Source organism: Stenella coeruleoalba, assembly GCF_951394435.1.
Source record: "Stenella coeruleoalba genome assembly, chromosome: 5".
NCBI classification, from domain to species: Eukaryota; Metazoa; Chordata; class Mammalia; order Artiodactyla; family Delphinidae; genus Stenella; species Stenella coeruleoalba.
Genome location: NC_137150.1, coordinates 72,434,955 through 72,455,835, shown reverse-complemented (window position 1 = coordinate 72,455,835; position 20,881 = coordinate 72,434,955). Strand labels below are relative to the sequence as shown.

The following is a 20,881-nucleotide window of genomic DNA, read 5'->3' as shown; positions in this document are numbered from 1 at the left end:
ATATAACATAATCAACAAGGACCTACTGTACAGCACAGGGAACACTACTCAGTAGTCTGTAATAACCTATATGGGAAAAGAATCTGAAAGAGTGGACATATGTATATGCATATCTGAATCACTTTGCTGTACACCTAAAACTAACACCACATTGTAAATCAACTCTAATAAAAATTAAATTAAAAATTTTTAAAAGTGCTTCCGATGTATTCTTGCTCTTGCTGAGACAGTAGGGCCCCACCCTCGCGTACTCAGGGAGCTCTCAGAATTGGCCGGTGCTGCTAGGAATCCGTTTCAGGACAGGGCCGTGGCTGAGCCAGGGTGGAAGATGATACGGCTCCTCGCAGCCTCTGTCCATTTCTCAGGCGTTAATCACGGTACTCTGATTTCCTCCTTCCTTCCCCAATCTTAGGCCTTGTACTTCTAGGGGGATGGCTCTGCACCCCCAGAACTGGGGCTCTAACATATGACGCGGGCCTAAGCCAATCCATACATCACAGAGGACAACTCGTGACCTGGCTAACACCAATCAGAATTGTCTCAGGCTTCTCTCCTGCCTTGGCACGAGTCTGTCCTTCCCAGGAGCAGCTAGAGCTCCAGCTGGCCATCCACCTGACTACACGGACTGTGGGGCAGGGCACAGGTCTGCACAGCTACCCCGGGGCTCGTTTCAGGGACAAATGTGAACCACTCTGGGGACTCAGAGACTTATGACAACGGACTGAATTACTGCTGACACCTCTAATTCTGTGCTTCAGCTGAGCACTGATGAGACACAATCCTCACTGTGTCACCTATTCATAAGGTCACCTCCTGCCTTATCACTGAAATCCCCCCTTAAGCCCAGCCCTGGAACTCTCAGGTGGGACCAGCTCTGGTTCTTGATTTTGAGCCACGAAAGGGCACAGAGATACCCTGGAGAACAATTCATCCCCACAGATGAAGAAACAGGGGCCCAGAGAGGGGCCATGACTTTCCCTGAGACACACAGCCTTTTACAAAGCCAGGACAGGTCCCCAAAACCCATCTCGTGCCCTTCCCACTGTTAGTGCTATATCCCTTACCCATACATTCAGCTGAAACAACGGATTGGAAAATCAAATTAGAACAGTCCTGGCCTGGGTGCTGTTCCTCGCTCGACCCCAGCGTTTCCCTCTCTTTGCTTTGCTCTGCTCCGCTCGCCGTGTCCTCTTCCGAGTGCCTGTTGCCTCGCACAGCAAGACAGCTGCTCCATTTTCCAGCTCTCATGTCTGCTTTCTGGGTATGAGAAGAGAGAGCGCGCAGGGGCGCAGGGCTACGCTAGCCCAGGTGGTTCCTGTTAAACGCCTTCCTGAAATCCATACCCTGTAACTTCCACTTATCTCAGCAGCCAGGACTGGTTGCCCGGCCATACAGAGTGAAATGAATATTTTTAGCTGAGCACGTTGCCATTCTGAAGCAAATTGAGGTGTGCTAGGAAGGAAGAAGGGGAAGGGGATATTGGATGCCACAGGCTGAGTCTGCCGGGAATCTGCCCGGATGGGGATTTTGGCTGAGAATGCCCTGCCCAGCATGTCGCCAGGCCCTTCTCTTCATCCCCCAACGTCCCAAAGGCTGGCCACAGTAGAGAATATGACGTGGAGCTGGAGGTTTCTGGGGATGTCAGAAGCTAGGAAGGTGGAAGGGGGTTACTCTGACTACACGTCCTTCTCATGCTAGTCTTCGAGGGCTTTCCCCTTCCTGAAAGCCGCACTCAGAAATGCGCGGTGGGGAGCACGGGGGCATAGGACCAGGGGAGCCGAGAGCCACGTGCTGGGCAGGAAACTGAAGTCAGGACGCTGCTCCCACCCTCCCTTGCTGGGACCCCTGGGCTCCCTGCTTCGGCATCATCCTGCACCTCCCACCCCTCCCCCATGGAGGGCACGGAGCGTGGTCACAGGCCCAGCCCTCCTTCCAGGCTGGGCCCAGCTCCAAAAGGGCCTCCTAACCACTTGCCCTTCCCACCGGGCCTCCCGCCCCGCCCCGCCGGGGTAGCACCTGTCACACTCTTGGGACGTGTGTGCTCACCTTCTTTAACAGTGAGACGGCCTGACGAGCAGCATCAGAAACGCAAATTCTTGGGCTCCACCGCGGCCCCGTGGAATCAGACTCTGGGGGTGGAGCCAGCACTGCTTTTACAAGCCCTCCAGGTGGTTCTGATACACGGTCCAGTTTGAGAATCACTAACACGTAATTACTTGCAGGCTGTGAAACAGCTTCTGGGCTGTTAGTGCCCACCCAAAGGCAGCTGGGAAAGGCAAAAATAAAAAGAGCTCACCTGGCGCCTCTGCACTTCGGCACCCACCAAGGCAATAATCCTGGGAAGACTGAGATTTTTGAGTCTAAGAATAATTGCTAGAGCTAGGAACTACAGAGGCACCATCCAAATCTCCATTTTATAGACTTGGGAACTGAGATTGGGGCGGGAGAAAGCATTTGTCTGAGGTGAACACCAAAAGTGGAACTAGAATTCAAATTTCTTGAATCCTACGTTGTTTTCCCCAAATTGAAATATCTTTTGAAAAACTGTAGCATGTATACCTATTGTGTGAATCTTTTATAGGTACGTGGTCCTAAGGAATCCATCCTCAATGCAAACGTGTAAAGAAAGCCCTGGGGAGGAGTCTGAAGGTGGGGTGATGCCTCATCCGCAATGTGCTGTGGAGCCAGGAGTCCCTGCCCCTCTTGTTGGGGGTCACGCACCTTCTCACTGTCCCTTCTTCCAAATATGAGCCCAGTGGCCTCACCAAATGAGCCCAAGGGCAGGGCCAGGAGGCTTTAACCGAACGTGTGTCTTCCAGAGCCCTGACAAGAGGGTTGTCAGAGCTGGACAGCGGTGCACACAGCAGGCTGGCACAACACTACCATCTGCGGGGCCCATGACAAGGGCACCAGTGGAGGCCCATCTACCACGTGGCTACAAATTTAAAACTTACAAATCAAGCTAACAAACTTAAATGTGTCCCGTCCCCCTACTTTGACAAATAAACCTTTGTATAGACTCAGTCGAATGGAATATAAGGTTCAGAGGGAACAGGCTCCATCCCATAGCTCTTCCTACCCAGGCTCCATCCTGTACAAGAGGACACTGTGGCCTGTTCACCAAGCTCCAGCTACACCTCCCTGCAAAGGGTCACCTTTTGACCACCCTTTGGAGGCAGGATCTGGAGAAAAGGCCTGTCCAGACCCTGGAAGCTGGCTCAGGACTGCTTGGGATAAGAATTCCAGGAGCATGGCTAAAAGATGAGGTCTGGGTTTTGGGTGAACACTCTCCATTTCCCCATGACTCCAGCTGTGGGGGAGGGATGTGGTCAGAGGAGGGCTCCAGGAGAGACCTCTGAGGGCTCGCCTTTCAAAATGTGGTCCCTGGACTGGCAGCATGGGCGCCACCTGGGCGCTGGTTAGAGCTGCAGCCTCGCTGCAGACCTACTGAATCAGAACTGGCATTCTAACAAGATCCCCAGGGGATTCATGTGCACACTGAGGTTTGAAAAGCGCTGTTCTAAACCACAAAACCCAGGCCCAGGATCCCTCTTGTCCAGGTCTACGGGTACTAACAGTGGGTATTAATAAACATTTGCTCAGCGAATGCCAAACGTCCCCTAAAGCAGCTGGGGTGACTGGCTGCTGGCTCACAGTGCTTTAATCTCCTCTTTCTCCAGGGCCTCAGTGGCCAAGTTTCAGCTCTAGGCCCTGCTGTCGGCCTGAGCTGATTGGTCCAGCAGGAGTCACCTGACCCACATTGGGTCCATCAGATGATCTGTCCCAGGAATCTGCAACTTAAGCTCCCAGAGCAGCAGCAATGGTAATAGCCAACGTCTTTCCTGCATCGGTTATGTGCCAAGCACAGCACTGAGTGTTTTACATATAGTATAAATATCCCATCTTCACAACCACTTCACCAGGTAGGTATTATTATTCTGCTGTTGTTTAGATGGGGAGCTGTGGCTCAGATGTTAAGTAACTCTCCCAAAGGTTTAAGGGGGCAGGGACAGCACCAGGAGAGCTGAGCGACTGGCCAAACCCAAGCCATGTGGTGCACAACGTCATCAACATCATTCACATATTTTTTTTATGTGAATATGTTTTTAGTTTATTTAAATGGATTTATTTATTTTTGTATGTTAAGTATGATCTTATTTATAAAAAGAGTGTGTATACAAACATGTAAGTACAAATACATAAAGTACTGGAAGGTTTTGGATCCAAGTGCCTGCTGCTCTTTCATGTGATTGGTGGAAATAGGGGCAGGACAGGAATAAAGACGCAGACGTACAGAATGGACTTGAGGACACGGGGAGGGGGAAGGGGAAGCTGGGACGAAGTGAGAGAGTGGCACAGACATATATATACTACCAAATGTAAAATAGCTAGCTAGTGGGAAGCAGCCGCATAGCACAGGGAGATCAGCTTGGTGCCTTGTGACCACCTAGAGGGCTGGGATAGGGAGGGTGGGAGGGAGGCTCAAGAGGCAGGGACATGAGGATATATATATGCATATGCCTGATTCACTTTGTTATACAGCAGAAACGAACACACCATTGTAAAGCAATTACACTCCAATAAAGATGTTAAAAAAAAATTCATCATCAACTTCTGCTGCCAGGGCCCGGCTTCCGGGCTTCATGGTGATTGGGCAAGCAGGAGGCCCAGCTCTGTGAAGCGGCTGCAGGGAGGGAGGGAGGACTTCGGGCAGAATGAAGGGCAGGAGCTGTGGGAGACGGGAGCCCAGAGAACCTCCACTCTCCAAGCGAGCACAGGGCACCGGCCAAGAGCAGCCCACTCACCACACTTCAGTACAGGCCAGAGAGCCCGCCGTGAGGACTGACCCCTCCTTTCCTCCAGTGAGCTAGCAGCCAGAGGAAAGGTGTGGGTGATTTATTTTGGAGACATAGGGCAGGGGCGGTGGAGAAGTCTGCATCCTGCTCTGTACCTGGTCCTCAGAGGAACGGACACCTAAGAGGCCGAGAGGGTGGAGGCAGCCGGGATGTGCTGGGACGACTAAGGCCAGAGAACCAGTCCATACTGGAGAAGGGAGTTGGAGGCCTCCCTGGCTGGAGGCCCTGGCTGGTTCCTGACTCTGGCTCTGAGTGGAACCTGCCATTCAGGGTGGCAGGGGGATGGCCTGGGGCACGTAGGCCTCTGACCACCTAAGAGGAAAAAAGTAATCGTCAGCAGCAGGTTTCTATTAGAATCCAAGCCTCAGCAGGTGCAGGGCTGTTTGGCTTTATTTAAAAAACAAACCAACATCTTTCATTAGCATTAACCCAGCGGTGGCCCCCTGCCGTCACCTGAAAATCAGACGCCCACAGGTCACACCCTCGGCAGGCTCACAGTACAGGGTTACACCCTGGGCACCACCCCGGCCCAGGGCGGCCACACAGAAATACACTTCTCACTGCACAGATCTCCCTTAAAAAAAAAAAAGAAAAATCAAACAATCATCAGGTCAGAGAAGAATCACTTGCTCCTCCAGTGAGGAGGGTACACACTGGGTAGCCGAAGCCGGGTCCTCCTGGCTTCTCACAGTGGGGCGGGGGCCAGGACTCCTCAGGACCGTGTGACTACGGCCGGGACACTGCCGGTGGCCTCGCTCCCTGCTGAGGGCGGAAGGGATCCATCCCAGCGCCCACGGGTGGCGGCGAAGTGCTGGGAGCCCAACCTGTCATCAGCATCCCCAGAGCCCCCGCAGACTGAGATGCAAATAGCTCCAGGCCCACGCGGCTCCCCGTCTGCTGACGAGGGTGGCTCACTCCTGTTTCTTCTCTTCTTACTTTTTTCAGGGAGCAGAGTTCAGAGTAAGAGCTGGCAGTTCTGGAAACTTTTCTTGCTCTTCAGACAACTGTGACAATCATGGAGACCCGCTCCAGACACTTTCCACTGACTCGAAGGGGATGGGAAGGAGGGACCCTTCCTCTGGAGTGAGTGGCCCTCGGGCCCAGTCTGTGCACGGCTGGGCGAGGAGACCCTGGGCTCACAGCTGAGGAGACGGAGCTCCTCTCAGCACGTCACCTGGCCTGTAGCTCCTCTGACAAAGAGAATGGCATCTTCCCCTTCCCGGCCCTTCAGAGGGCCTCCTGCTGCCTTAGCGACCTGGGCCGCCTGCTGCTCCAGGGCCTGGAGATTACTGGGCCACCCTAGAGGCTGAACCCTTCAGTCTGGAGGAAACTACCGCTGCTAGAGATACAGGAGTAGCTCCAGAGCAGTGGACATCACGCTGGGGTAGGAGGGGATAATCTGAAATGCCGCCTAAGGGGAGCAAACACAGGAGAGGGGATTCCTGCTGACTGGGCTTAGCCCCAGGACAGAGCCGGGTGCAGCTGAATCACCAAAGGACAGGGCACACAGAGCACGTCCGGTTCTGAGGCCTGCTGTCCTTACCACAGACAGGTATTTAGGCGAGATTTTAGACCCCCAACCCTGCATCAAGCCCCCACCTAGTAAAAGTTCTGAGAAGCACTTCGTCCTAGGACCCCTTGAGGATTTCACCCCTAGGGCCCAGCCCTGGCCTCCCTGCCCTCCCCAGCCCAGCACAGTCACGGGTCTGGTGGTCTGGGCCACGCCGCCGAGCCGCAGAAGACAAGGACAAAGGGCTGCGTGTGCGCAGCAGCTCCGCCTCCTCGGGGGGTCTGGCTCCAGCCTCATCTGGTGATGCCTTGGTGAACAGATACAGCATCCTTGGGGGCGGGGTTGGGGGGGAGGCTGGCATGGGGAGTCCAGAGGACAGACGGAGTGGGGGCTGATGGGAGGTGCTGGCTGTGGTGTCCCTTCTCCAGAGGGGGAGGTGGGAACTGTCAGGGAGGGGCCGGCCTGTCATCTCAGCAGGCCCCCTGGGCGGCTCAGCAGGGCAAGCTCCAGCAGAGAGGGCCATGTGGGAAGCTCGGGTTCAGCCTGTTTCCCTGGCAACCGGTCTCTTCCAAAGTCAAGGCTGGCGAAGATCCGTGTGGTGGGAGCCTGCAGATCTGCAGGGCAGCGGCTGTACCAGCCTGTGGGTGGGACGTGACTGGGAGGCAGGCCAGCGCACCGCCTCAGGTAGCGGAGGGACAGGCGGCGCCGGGGAGGCAGCGGCTGGGTTCCAGCAGGATGGGGAGACCTGTTCAGTCCAGCTGGGGGACTTTGCTGTAACGCCCCTCTTTATCCCACTCTGGAGCGATCACAGAAGCTTCAGTGTTGGAATCGCAGCCCTGGGGAGCTCTGTGGTTTCTCACTCTTCCTCTCCCTGCACCCGTTTCCCCCTGAGCTGTGTTAACTGGATTTACTGAGGAGAACAGCCTTACTTAGGGAGATTTCTGAATAGGCTTCCATTCCAAGGGAGGGCAAGGCTTGCCCAGAGCGGCTTCAGAGGCAGGGCTGGAGGAGGCTGGCCGTGAGGGCCGGTGGGAGCAGCAGCAGGAGTGGGGAGACCCTGGAGGCCACGAGCGCTGAGGGATTAAACACAGGCGGTTAAGGCCTCCGAGTGCCGAGAGCCCTGTTTGTGGCCCGCTGGCACTCATGTGCAGGACTAGATGCAGAATACTTTTCAGCACTAAAGTCACCTCGGGCTCCCTCTGGCTACCCTGTTACAATTTTTCTTTCCCCTGGTTTCTTTACATATTCATTTCTTTCACAATTATACTACATGTATATTTATGCAGTTGCCTGAATCCTGTCTGGGTGACTATTTTTAGCATTTATAATCATTATCCAGGTCTGTCTGGGTTCCACAGCCAGTGTTTCAGACCCTCCCAGGACACTTCACCTTGATCGTCTGCAAAGACCCAGAGGGCCCTTCAGTTCACTCAAGGTTTTGGGTGAAAGGCTTAGAAAGCTGCCCGGGGAGTATGCCCACTCCTCCTCTGTGGGGTGCGAACCCACCTGTCCCGCCCTACCTGTGTCTGAGCACTGCTGAGACAGCATCCCTTCCAGAGCTGCCACGTAGTCGGGGCCTAGCCAGTCATGGTAAGTAGTTTTCTCTCCCACAGGTACTGCCCGGAGGGTGGCATCCTTGAAAAGCAGGTCTTGGCCATGATAGTTGGAGGAGTCGAACATTTTGAACCCATTCTTATTGTGGTCATCTCCAAACAGGTCCTGGAAGCACACAGCAGACCTGCTTTGCATCTGGGCTCACAAAGGGTCACCCGGGTATCACTTGCCACTAACTGCTTTATACACCAAGCAGCAGGAAAAGTCAGATGCCAAGACTCTGCTTTGAAATCATAAGCTTGACAACTCATTGACCTCTGTTACCAAAGCAGATTTGGAGGAAGAGATGACCACAGCCACCACAGTAAGACAGCCATTCAGAAACATCACACCAAACCAGCTCTTGGATACAGAACTGAAGCCTGAGCCTCACAGGCAGAAGGACCCAGAAATGAGAGATGATGTAGTTGAGATTACTGAGGGGGTTGCTAAACCTGCTCAGCACTCCTCAACCTCTTCTACCAGGCTTTCTCACTCTTATCTTATCTTTTCTCCAAACCCAAATGATTTCATAAGAGAGCCTTTTGCTCTGTCACTAGCTCTAAGAAGGTACTAGGTGAGTTGAATACCCTTTACTAACCCACCCTCCTAGCACCCAAGAGATTCTTGCAGCAGCTGTTGTCTTCCCTTGCTGAGCGTCCTCGGGGTGAATGTGCTATGGCTCCCGCCCTGAGAGAGTCACTAAAGAGGCCAGAATGGATGTGAGACATTATGAATCCATGCAGGACATCAGGAGAACATGGACGAATGCTTATGTCAGCTTTTAAATACCAATCAAGGGGGAAAGAAAGAGTAAGGCGGTTATTGATCTTTCTGGGGGGACTCGAGGATCCTCTTGAGGATCTGATGAAAGTTCTCAGTCTTCTCCCCAGAAAAGGGCACATCTACACAGGGCTCTTCCACATCACTTCAGAGGGTTTGGGGACTCGTGGGGAAGCCCAGGGACCCAGAGACAAGAACTCCTGGGACAGAGGGACTCTGTGGGGAAGATGAGAGCAAACATCATTTCAAAGGTTACGAACTGGCCTGGAGAGCCAGCTGGCTCTGCGAGTCTGTGGCGCTTATGGGGGAAGGGAAAGGAGGTCAGTTTCAGTCTATGTCAGGTCGGGGGTGCGTAGAGGGGGAGGTTAGGAACCAAGGGCCCTGCTGTCAGACAGCCTGGGTTCAAATTTTAGGTGTGTTTTAGGTGTTTGTTTTTAGGCCAATAGGATTTGCTGATGCACGGGAAGTAGAGTGTGAGAGGAAGACAGGAGTCTGAGCTGACCCCTGAGGAGATGGAAAGGCTGAAGTTGCTATTCACTGAAGTGGGGAAGATGGAGGGAAAAAGGGGAGTCCAACTTTGATTTGTTCAGCTCAAGATGCCTGTTAGAAATTGAAATGTCAAGTAGGTAGTTGTTAAAGATGCAAGTTTGAGATTAAAGGGTGGGACTGAAGCAGGGCTGAGGATGTACACTTAGGAGTCATCAGTATATAGACTGTAGTTAATGACCTGTGGCTGGACGAGATCAATATGGGTGCAGGTGCCGACAGAGAAGAGGGCTTAGGATTGAACCCTAGGGCACTCCGGTGGTTACCAGCCAGGGAAACGAGGAAGAACCAGCAAAGGAGACGGGAAGGAGAGGCCAGAGAGGTAGGAGGAGAGCCAGGCAAGCATGGGGCCCTGGGAACCAAGTGGGGGAACTGCGTCCAGGAAGAAGGTGAACTTCAGGAAGAGGGAGCTGCAGCCAGTGCTGCTGAGAGGTCAGGGAGAGGCAGACTGAGAAACAGCCGTTCTATTCAGCAACATGGGTCACGGCGACCTTGACCAAGGCAGTTTCAGGGCCCTGGTGGGGCCTCTCCAGCGTAGTCTCCATCCTTAAGAGAGACCAGGAGAGGAGGAACAGATGACTCCAGAGTAGAGATGGCTCTTTGAAGGAGTTTTGCCGTAGAAGGGAGTGGGATTACGGCTACAAGGGGATGTGAGGCCAAAAGAGGGTTCATTTGTTTTTACGAGATGGTAGAAATAACAGCAAGTTTGTATGTTGGCGAGAATGGTCCAGCTGAGAAGGGAAAATTAATGATGTAGGTGACAGAGGGCACAGTGGTTGGAGGGAGGGCTTTGGCTAAGTGAAGATCACAGAATTCCCCTCAGGCTTCCTCAGTTTTTCCTGAAGCCTGCTCCAGGTAGACTGAGGCGACCCGGGGTCTTGGCTCCCCTCTGTCACCCTCCTCCCAGTGAGGCAGCCCCTGCCCTGGCTCACCTGGGCCTTGTCCAGCAGTCCATACACAGTGAAGATGTTGGTGTCCGGCCGGACCATGACGGCATGGGACGGTATCTGTGCCAGGTTGCAGGCTGCGAACTGGGTCACCTCGGCCCGGGCGCCATTGGGACACAGCAGCTCGTAGTCCTCCGACATGAGCTCAGCAGCCCAGGGCTCAGAATTGTGGCCTGAGGGGATGGAGCAGAGGCAGGGAGAGGAATAGAGAGAGGCTGCTCTCCTCGGGGATCCCCAAATCCTTGGCTGGAGAGGGGCGGTGATACCTGGCCAGCTCCCCAGCCCTCTCCATTCTTCAGTTGCTATGCTCTATTACCAGGGTGAGAGAACCCAGCTGGGCTAATAAGGTTACTCGTAGGGAATAGGAAGTATGCACTATGTAACTCTGCACTGTATGATCACTCCCATTTTACAGGTGGAGAAACTGAGGCTCTTAATCACTCCCCGGCAAAGAACTCCATCTGTGTGTTACAGGTCTCAGGGCGGGATGGGCTCCTCCCCTAAGAGCTGAAGTTCTCAAGCCAGAAGAGGTATAACATCAAGTATGGATCTGTAAGATGCAGTTTCAAAGGCCCCTCCTTGCAAAGAATCTCATCAGGTAGGTCTAGAATGGGTACCAGGAATATGCATTTTAAACTAGCAACCCAGTAATTCTGATGCAGGTGGTTGGTCCGAAGGCTTCCTGACAAACACTACTCTTAGGAATCACATTATTTTTATGTCTTCCTGTATTTCCAGGAGGAACTCCAGGTGGGCTCATGAGCAGAGATAAAAGAATTTGAGTGGCCCTGGGAGGCGGTCGCCTCACTGCAGGTGAACGTCGCAAGGGCCCCGCCTCCTCCCCGGCCCTCAGCCCAGGACCACAGAGGGCACAGCCTGGGACCAGGCAGCGCTCACAGCTCCTGCAGGAGCACGCAGTTCTCTCCTCCTCGGGGATGATGCCCAGTGTTCTTGGTGGGAGGTTGGCAGGGGAGGGAGGGTATGGCAACAGGGCCTGGAATGCTTCCAGCTCTGTTGGGGCAACTGGTCTACAGCTTAGTGACTTTCATAGGCAGGGTGGGATCTGAGTTTTGAAATACTGACTGATGTCTTTTCCCTGCGTGTCTTGCTTTCCCTTCGCCAATGTCCTCCTCCCCTTCGGGCCTTCTGCCTTTCTGCCCTGAGTTCCCGGGAAGAGATGTGGTAGGACAGAGTGGAGAAGACTTAACCTCCAGTGTTTGGGATTTCAAAGCCTGGGGTGTAGGCAGGGTATATAGAAAATGCAAACAATAAAGTGTTGAAGGGAAACAGCTTTCAGTCTTCAAAATGGATAGATTCCCTGAGGAGGGAGAAGAGGATGGGGCAGGGGGGTGATGCACGGTCAAGGGCCTGCACCCCGATAGGACCTCAGGTGGGGGCTTAGGGGTCCTGGAGGAGTTCCTGAGCTCTTCTTCCCGGGTGGAGCCCAGGAAGGTGACTCCAGAGAAAAAAACCACCTGTATGATGTGAATGGGGGTGTGCCCTGCCTCACACGGCTTGGGGGCTGCAGAGTGATTTCCCTGCGCCTGGCATTGACCTGCTCAGGACCAAACACCAGATGCTGATGTGAACTGATAACCTTGGGGAGAGAGGCCCCTGCCACCTCTACCCACACACCTGGGTGCCACATAGACACCCAAGAATGGGTTCTCTCCAAATTGATTGAGTTTCTACCATTTCAGTGGAATGGGGATTTAGATGCCAGACAAATAAAGGCTGTCATGTGATCTGTGCATCTGGATACGTGGCCCGAGGTCTGCTCTTACCACTCGGCCGTTGGGGCTCCTGGGATCCCCAAGGGGCAGAGCCTTCTAGACTCAGTCTTTCCTGGCTGCCACTTGGCCCCCAGTCCCAGCACCATCTAGTGTCTGGATTCTGCTGGAGATGGGGAACAGCCCCGCCAGGATCTGGCCCTGCCGAGTCCCAGCACCATCACATACCATTCGTGTTGTCGAAGACAGTCGTGTGCTTAACGAAGGCAACGTCCCCTGCATTCTCAGCCAGGCATCTGCCACGCAAGAAGCCAAGACAGGTGTCGGCAGAAGGTCCCACCCCTGTGCCTGGCCCCAGGACCACCTCCCCACACCCCTCCCGGCCCGCCAGGTACCTGAAGGCGCCACTGTAGCCGTAGTACCTCTCCTGGCTGTTTCCCACACACTTGTTGTGGCCTTGCTCGTCTCCCACGCAGAGTGCGCACAGCGAGGACGGGTAGTTCTTGGGGTTGTTCACGGGCACACAGCTGGCACTGAAGAACTCACTCACCGCTGGGGCAGAGAGGAAGGGCTGTGCTGAGGGGCCAGCAGCAGAAAGGGCGGCCAGCGGGGAGATGGGTGGGCTGCTCCCCACACAGATCTGCCCACTGGCCCACCCCATAGCTCAAGGCCACCCATCTGCTCCAGTGCCCACCCAGCTCAGAATGGCGTGTCTCCTCCTGTGAGGATCACAGGGACAGGGGCATTGCAGAGGTTGTCTAGATACTGGCACCCCCAGTGACAACCCCTGGTAAGTGGCCGCACAGCCTTCCCTTGAACTCCCTCAGGGACGGGGAACTCGCTACCTCATAAACTCTTCTGTTCCAGTCAGAGCAACCGCCCAGCTGTCTAGGAGTGGGAACAGCCAGTTCTAACACCTTACATGTGCTTGTGTGGGTGGTTAGAAAAAAAATGTGTTTTTTTCCCCCGAGGTGCCAGCCAGGACAGAGGTGTGTGTGCAGCCAGCTTCCTCCTGCCTTTCCCTCACCAGGAATGCGCATGATTTAACACCCAGGGAGGGCCCTGCGTATGGCATATGGTGGGTGCCTGGTGAACGTGTCTTCTTCAGCACTTATACAGATGGCTGGCCACTTTCCAACAAGGTCCCCCAGATGCCCAGGGCGACAGCCCATGACTGGACGGTGGTACAGCCAGGCCCAGGGCCAATGCACTCACCCTGCTCCCCATGCCCACTGGAACTATTCCACTCTTGAGTGAGTAAGTGGGTAGGGGCACTGGCACCTTCAACAGAACCAGACACCACTGACTGTCTCAATTGTAGCCAAGAATATTCCCCAACCTTCCCAAGAGCAAGGGGCATGTCAAGGAGGAAGAGGACATCTCTCTGGGGCTGCCTTCTGCGGGGTCCTGCTGGGAGAGGACCCCAGCCCTCAGAGCTGGCCCTGACACCTGCCAACCCCAAAGAAGAGCTTGCACACCTGTGTGTCTCTAGAGGATGGTACCTGTGAGGACGTCACAGTCCCTGGGCCGGATGAAGCCCCTCTGCACAAGGGCGCCCACGGGGATGTCCCAGCCTGCAGGGCTGCCGAAGCCTGGGTGGCAGGAGCGCTTGCCCCGCAGCTCGTCCAGGGTGAAGGCATAGGAGCTGTTCCGCTTCACCACGGCCACCACGAAGTACGAGTTGCTCCTGTCCTCCGCTGGGGGAGGGGACACCAGTGAGGCCCCTCATCTAATGCTTAGTGGCCTCAGCTGAGCAAGAGTCAGGGCCGGATCCTGATGGGGCGCTTCCTCCCTCAAACCCGTTCCCTCTTGCTGCTCCTGACCTCAGAGCAGTGGTCCTGGCCCCATACGCCTCTACCCGCTGGTACTAGGCCCTGCTGCCTGGGCTCAGGAGTGCCCAGGCCAAGGGCCGGGTGGGTGTTCAGGGAGCACACCCAGCAGCGGGACCCCTGCGTGTCCCCTCACTGCTGAGAAGCAGCCCGTGGGGCTCCACTTTTCAGCATTCTGCGCACCCTCCAACAGTCCTCACCCAGAGGAATTTGTTTCTTTCCTTACACTCAGGTGGTATTTTCTCACCTCCTGGGAGAAAGGTGGGGGCATAGCTGAGGCTGCAGAAGCGCTTTCGCTAAGATGAGAGAGTTTTCACGTCCAAGTGGAGGACACCTGAGGTCACTAGACCTCAGCACAGAGCACCTGGGCCCTGGCCCAGGCCACTGGGAAGGTGTTCATAAGCCGACAGGAAGGAGGGTCCCAGGGCCACCTTCCGTGAGCCACGCGGTCTGGATGGAAGAGGCCAAGGAGGCTTTCTAGTTCAGGGCTTGGCAAATCACTCAGCCTGTTTTTGTGCAGCCTGAGTTGCAAGTTAAAAATAATTTTTATATTTTTAAAGGGTTGTTAAAAAGGAAAAAGAAGGAGAAGAGGAACATGCAGCAGAGTCTGTATGGGGCCTGCAGAGCCTGAAGTGTTTACTCTCTGACCCTTTACAGAAAGTTCTCCAAAGCCTGCCAGACTTCCAAACTTCCAGTGCCCGGGGCCAGAGTGGCTTGCCTGTGATAGACAGCAACTGGCCTGGGGAGAAAGGCTCTGATGAGTCGTTTTTATAAATATAAAAATATCCACCAGCTCCCAGCCGAGGCCAGGTGGCCGGCACCTGCACTCACGGGCATAGTGCTCCCCAGCTGCTGGAACCAGGCCATATATCTTCCCCGCTGTGTAAATGTCCTGGCCCTTCAGGGTCACAGCGTCGATCTGCCCAGCCTGCAGGGGGACAGAAAGAGTGGCCAGGCTAGAGTGGGCCCCAGGACAGCTCTGGGTGTCGGGATCTGACAGAGGTGCCAAGGCTGGGTCTCTCGGGGACTTTGGCCCCAGGCTCCCTTCCCCTGGGAATCCCATCTTGCCCTATCTGCCCCTCCCTCTCTTTGTGAAGATGGGCAGGCAAGAGAGGTGCTTGGAGGACCAGAGGCCTGAAACAAACCACCACCGGCATTCCCATTCATGGGTGTCTTTCAGTCTTTCAGCAAGTGTTTTCTGAGGGTCTCCCGTTGCCAGGCCCTGTTCTGAGCAGAACCTAGCACAGTGCCTGCTCTCACGCTCGGTGCGGGTCTCCCCACGGCTTGCCAGCCTCAGACACCCGCGGCACTGTACTGCAGCCCCAGCAGCTGGCCAAGGGCTGGCACACAGCACGAATGCGATACGTATTTCTCAAATGCGTATGTGAACGGATGAATGAGCCGGGTCTGAAAAGACGGAGTCTCAGGGTCTGTGGGAGGAGGCCCCAGGGTTGAGGAATCCAGCCCTGCCTCAGAAGCCGGCAGGAGAGGCCCAGGACCCTCCTCCCTCGGAAACCTCTAGAGCCCTCCAGGTCGTCTGCACCCCACCCCGCCTGTCCGTTCTGACGTCTCCGGACAGGCGGCTCCTCAGACCCTGCCAAGAGGTTCACTGATAACCAAGCCACACCCCCAGGGAGGAAGCTGGGGCCCGGGGACAGAGGGGACACCTGCACCCCGGGGAGGTGCCCGACGCTGTGCAGGGCCAGAGGCATGAGGTTACGACGATGGAATAACGGGCAGTGGCATTGACGTTTTGAGCCTGGAGGGTGCCTCTCTGGGGAACCCCTTTTGCTCCCACCCAGACCTTCTCCACAGTGGTGTGGTGCCGGGGAGGAATCCAGACCTTAACCCACAGCCCAGGGGCTGGGCCAGCTGACCCTTCCTTGCCGGCATCACTGCAGTCAGGCAGGAAATGGGTGTTAGGGCTACACCGGACATCACCTCTGAGAACCTTAGAAGTTAGAACTGAGGATCTCTGAGCCTTTGGCTGGGGTTCTCAGGGACTGTCCAGATCTACTCCTCTCTCCACAGGCCCCTGCGCAGCCCCTGGGCCCTCTGTGAGCTCAGGTGGAGAGAAGGATTGTGCCTGGAGACAGTTGCATCTCCCTGCATCTCTCCCTGCTCTGGTGCCCCTGGAACAGCTGCTCCTCTACAGGACAGCCTGCCTGGGATTAGAAAGAGTCCCCACCGCTAAGTCCCCCTTCCTTGATTCCCGCTGGGCTCCCCTCCCTCAGTGCCACATCCAGCTCTCATCAACCCCTGGGGATAGGGGCTCCCCCCGCCCTTCAGCTGGGTGACCTGAGGCAAGTTACTTCCTCAGCCTCTCCCAGCCCCAGTCTCCACGTACGATAGTAATCGTATCCACCCCACAGTGTCGTCGTGAGGATTAAATGAGGAAACCCGCATGAAGGCTTAGCACAGTGCGAGGTACATAGGAAGTGCGTGCTTATGAGACTGTTAGTGTCACGATCCCGGGCCCTTGTCCTTCCTGCCCACTCGCCTCTTCTCAAGCCACGTGCTGCCTGGCTGGGGCAGGGTGGACGCACCTGAGGGGCTGTGACTTGGCCTGCACTCGGGGACCACCTTGAAAAGGGCTCCTCACCGTCAGGCCCCACCTAGTAGCTCTTGAAAAGCGGGAGGAAGTGAGTCCAGGAACCCGGGGTGGAGGAGAGCCCTGTAGGACTTCATCCCTGACTGCAGGGCCTCGGGCGCGTCTCCCACTCCTGGTCTCAGTCTCCAGTCAGAGAAGCGAAGCAGGACAGAGCTGAATGGGCTTTCAGAGACAGGCCTGTGCTTCTAACTACAGGCGGCAGGCACGTTAACGAAGGCTTAGTCAGTTTAATGGGGACTAGGATAGACTAGCCCAGAGACTATCAGTGCACGTTGTACTTAGTAAAGGTAAGTACTGTTTGGCTTCACATCTCTCTATAGGGGATACATAGTTTTACATGTTTATATCTGAAAGCACAGTTTTTGTGTACCAGACTGTGATTGATGGGTTGCAGTTTAATAAATGAAGAGCCAAGGCCACCCCGTATTGTGCACAAGGGGAAACTGAGACTCAGAAAGGGGAAGGGCCTTGCCCAAGGCCACAGGGTCATGAGTGCCAAGCTGAGCCGGTCTCACGGTCCTTCTGCCCCTGCCCACTTGCTCACTGGGGGGGAGCCCCCCTCTGCCCCGCCCCCCAGGTGGGGTGGCTGTTTCCTGCGGCCACTTCCTCTTTCCCCTTCTCTGTGGTGTTGTCACAGGAGACTTTCTTCTCCTCCCCAGGCTGCCCTGTGTCCTCCAGACCAGGTGGGACAGAGGGAGGGCCGGGAAGGACCGCCCATCCCACCCTCCCCGAGTGTTACAGCCCCCCGGCAGCAGGGCTCGCCGAATCCCGGGGCCGAGGGAGCCAGACCCGTCACCGGGCTCTCCCCCCTCCTTGCGCCCAGCCCCGCGGGGGGCTCTCCCGCGAGGGGGCGTTACCCGCGGGGGCGCGCTGGTGTCCGCCAGGGGGGCCGGCCCGCCTCTCCCACGGCGCGACCGCTCTCCACTGCCCACCCACCTGGCCCGCTCTGCCCCTCTCGACACGGCTCCCACCTGGATCCGTTCCATGCAGTGCTGGGGGGACTCGGCGGACACACACTGGATCTCCGGCTTGAGCCTCTGCCGGCTGAAGGCCACAGCCATGTCTCCACACTTCTGGATCTCGGGCGTGGACAGCACACACCAGCGCAGGTAGTGGGGCAGCCCTGTGTGGGTGTGGGCGTGTGGTCACGCTGGCCTGCCTCGGGGCTGGCCCCCAGCAGGAGGAGCCTAGAGTCAGACCCAAGGGAAATTCTGGCTCTTCCCCTGGTTAGCTACAAGGGGTAAGTTATTTCACCATCTAATCCTGTTTCCTTACCCAGAAAGGGGACCACCGAACCTCTTTCAAGGGGCTGTGAGGATGCTTGAGGCAGATCATGGCTGTCGTGTATACAGCTCAGGCCTGGCATACCATCTCCCTGGCTGTAGGTGGTGGATACGTGGGGGCGGGGGATAGATGCAAAAGCCATTTGTAGACTACTTTAAGGGTCTAGGAGAGAGACAGTGCCAGAGCCAGGGCCGTGGCCACGTGGTGAGGGGGAGTGAGGCACGGTGGAGGGAGAATGACAGGACTTGACACATTCTGTATGGAGGGGCAAGGAGACCCTTCGGGTCTGGACCCCACCCCCTGGAGCAGGTGGGGTTTCCAGGGTACAGCAGGCCATGCGACTCCAGAGTCTTCTTCCCCTACCCCCAGAGGCAGGAAGGTGGAAGTAACAGGTTCCCATCGAGGCCAAGAGACACACACACACCTTCTGGGGTGAGTGTCCTCCCTTGGCCACCTCTCCAGAAGGCCTGGCCACGCCTGCGGTCAGGCGAGGGCCGGCGGGAGAAGAGACAGCTGGACTTACGGTTGGGGTCACAGAGGAGACCCTTCATGGCATGCAGGTACTCGCGGCCCAGCCACGCCTCATAGGTCTGTGTGGCAATGGGCACCAGCTCGGAGGTAGAGTCTTTGAACAGCAGGTTCTTCTGGCCGTAGGCCTCAGAGCTGAACATCTGGAAGCTGCTGCCCTCGTGGCTGAACAGGCGCTGTGTGTCAAGGGGTCGGGGTGTGGGCTGGTGAGCAGCGGCAGGGGCAAACCCTTTCCTCCCAGTTCAGCCACCACTTCCTTCTTCCTGGGCTCTCAGGCCAGGCGCCCACTCTGAGGACCAGGGGGCGCACCACCTCCCTCCTTGCCCTGTGCTCCCCCGGTGCATTCTGCCTTCTCCTACTCAGCCGGTTGAACGCGTGGCTCGTGGCCCAGGTGTGCGACGATACTCGGCACAAGCAGTGGGGCTGAGCATCGGCGATATGGATGAACAAGACTAACTAGGGCTGGTGTGGCCCACGGGCAGAAACTTGCTGCTCCCGTAGGCAGCGGTTTCAGCAAAACATTATTCACCACACTTAATGAATGGTATACTTTGACATTTATTGGTTTTGTCATTTTGTTTATTTGCTCATATGTTCTGATTTTGGTTTTAAGAGCCACAAATACCAGGAACTTTCTCTGAGGGGTGCCTGAGCCCCCTGGTCTCCCCACTCTGGCCAGCCCTCCTCGCTGCCAGCTGGCCCAGTTGGTCCCTTCTTCACTCTGAGTTGGCCTGAGGTCGAACGCCCCAGAGGTCTGGCTCCCCAGCTGGGGTCTGTCCCAGGGCAGGGCCTCGGGGTCCTGGCCCTCCGAGTCTGGCTGGCCCAGCCCCAGGATGGCTCTGAGCTCCAACCCCGGTGAGAGACGAGAAGGTCCGGCATCGCCCTAAGAAACTGTGTGGGGTGCCCTGAACTCACCTGGCCTTCGTTGAGCAGCCGGAAGATGAGACCCCCATCTGTGTCGGCCCGGACCACCACGGCATGAGCAGGCACCCGAGCCAGGTGGCATCGCCTCCATTCAGTGACATCAGCCCGGCTGCCATCCCGGCACAGCAGCTCGAAGTTCTGTGACAGCAGCGGCTGGCCCCAGGAGGGCAGGGTTTTCCCTGGGAAGATGGGAAGCCTGTGGTGAGCCAACTCCTGTCCTGGGTGGGGCTTGGTGGGGACATCAGGGAGGGCCCTTGAGAGGGAGTCTGGGGAGAGCTTAAGGGCTTCATGGCCACAGACCCACAGTGAAAAGAAACCCTTACGGGAGGTGAGAACCAGAGCCACACCAAGAAGTGAGAACCCAGAACCACACCAGGAGGTGAGACCAGAACTTAGAATGAAGAGGAGCTTGGTGGCTGCACCGCACAAAACCAGGTGTCTCTGTGGACTGTGTCTATTCACTTACCTTTTTTATGTGTCACCAATTTCTAGTAATAAAATGGATTTGAGATCTCTGACAATAACACAATATATATAAACAGAACTGTTCATTAAAGGTAAAAAGAGTAAGAAAGTAAGAGAAGCTTAGGATGAGAGAGAGAAATGTGTCAGGAGTTCACCACTGCCGTCTGGCACTAAACTTAGCCCTGAGCAGAGGGCAGGGGACGGGGGCGCCATGGTGGAAACAAACCCCGAAAGAATTCACCAGAACCGTGGCCCAGACAGAAGAGGGTAAATTCCCAAAGCTTCAGCCACAACTCCAGCTATTAATACTTTGGTATTTTTCCTCCATGTCCTTTTTTCTATTCTATTTTCTAACTATTTTAAATATGGTTAAGGACATACATGATAGGCAGTTTTGCATCCGACTTATTTAAAAATATTTTTCCACATTACTGGAAGCTTTCCATAAAACTCATTTATAAGAGTGACTATCAACACCAAATAGGAATATTAAGAAGACGAATTTCAAGGATTGTAAGTCATGCAATAACACATACCACCGATGGCCCTACACAACAATATTTTAATGACTTTTAAATTTTAAAATGAGTAGGAAAAACCTCTGCTAGAAAATAGGAGGGAAAAAGATAAATTTGTGGGGTCATGAACACTCTATTCACTATTTAAAAATAAACCAGAAAACCAAGAAAGTAATAGTTTGGAAAAGTCCATAAAGGTCATTTTTAATGACTGCATGGTAATTTATAGCACTCTCAACAATTACTCAGTGTCATTCTCTCCCCACTCCCCAACTTTCCTCTATTTATAAACTGCTGCAAAACCTTTGCAATAGAGCTCCAAGGGATCATTTGGCCTTCCCTCCAGACAAATGCATCATTTAGGTATTTTGATCTGCCACTCCTGTTTTTCTTCACTAGGGACAATTAAAACCATATTACTTCACTACTTTGAACATTTATGTCAATTCCAGTCTTTTCCTCTTACCAACCTTTTTGCCTGAAGACAACTCTTTAAAAAATTACTTCCTTAGGTTTCCTTAGACTATCCTCAACATTTTAAAAGAGATGGGTTTAACCCAATACACCCCTAATTCTTTCTCCATCTTCCAAATTCTTGTTTGCTTGACTCATCATAGGATCGTCCTGCTCTGAAGACAATCCGGTCTCCTTTTTCAGATCAATTTTTTCTCAAATCTGGTTCATGTTGTTTGCCTTCATGAATGTCAGACTACATGATGGACCTTCTGATTTAAAAGGAAAGATTAACAAAAAAAAA

The 20,881-nt window shown here is 54.9% G+C and overlaps 1 protein-coding gene across 3 annotated transcripts in view; it reads right to left on the bottom strand.

Annotated features, from left to right (window-relative positions):
- Positions 1 to 2,184: 2,184 nt before the first annotated feature.
- The window catches only part of MELTF (melanotransferrin), a 29,627-nt gene continuing 10,930 nt past the window's right edge, over positions 2,185 to 20,881 (bottom strand). The window contains exons 7-17 of one of the 3 annotated variants that reach the window (XR_013828451.1): positions 19,133 to 19,320; positions 18,213 to 18,393; positions 17,377 to 17,528; positions 14,626 to 14,722; positions 13,468 to 13,662; positions 12,361 to 12,517; positions 12,194 to 12,261; positions 10,221 to 10,408; positions 7,887 to 8,085; positions 5,310 to 7,439; positions 2,185 to 2,266 (exon numbers count right to left, since the gene is read on the bottom strand). Coding sequence is in view for 2 of the 3 variants with exons in the window: in XM_079922142.1 (XP_079778268.1) it covers positions 7,357 to 7,439; positions 7,887 to 8,085; positions 10,221 to 10,408; positions 12,194 to 12,261; positions 12,361 to 12,517; positions 13,468 to 13,662; positions 14,626 to 14,722; positions 17,377 to 17,528; positions 18,213 to 18,393; positions 19,133 to 19,320 (1,508 nt within the window). In the remaining variant the exon portion in view is untranslated. Of the gene's footprint in view, positions 2,267 to 5,235; positions 7,440 to 7,886; positions 8,086 to 10,220; positions 10,409 to 12,193; positions 12,262 to 12,360; positions 12,518 to 13,467; positions 13,663 to 14,625; positions 14,723 to 17,376; positions 17,529 to 18,212; positions 18,394 to 19,132; positions 19,321 to 20,881 lie in introns of those variants that run through there. The other 2 variants (XM_079922143.1, XM_079922142.1) reach the window with 2 other exon arrangements.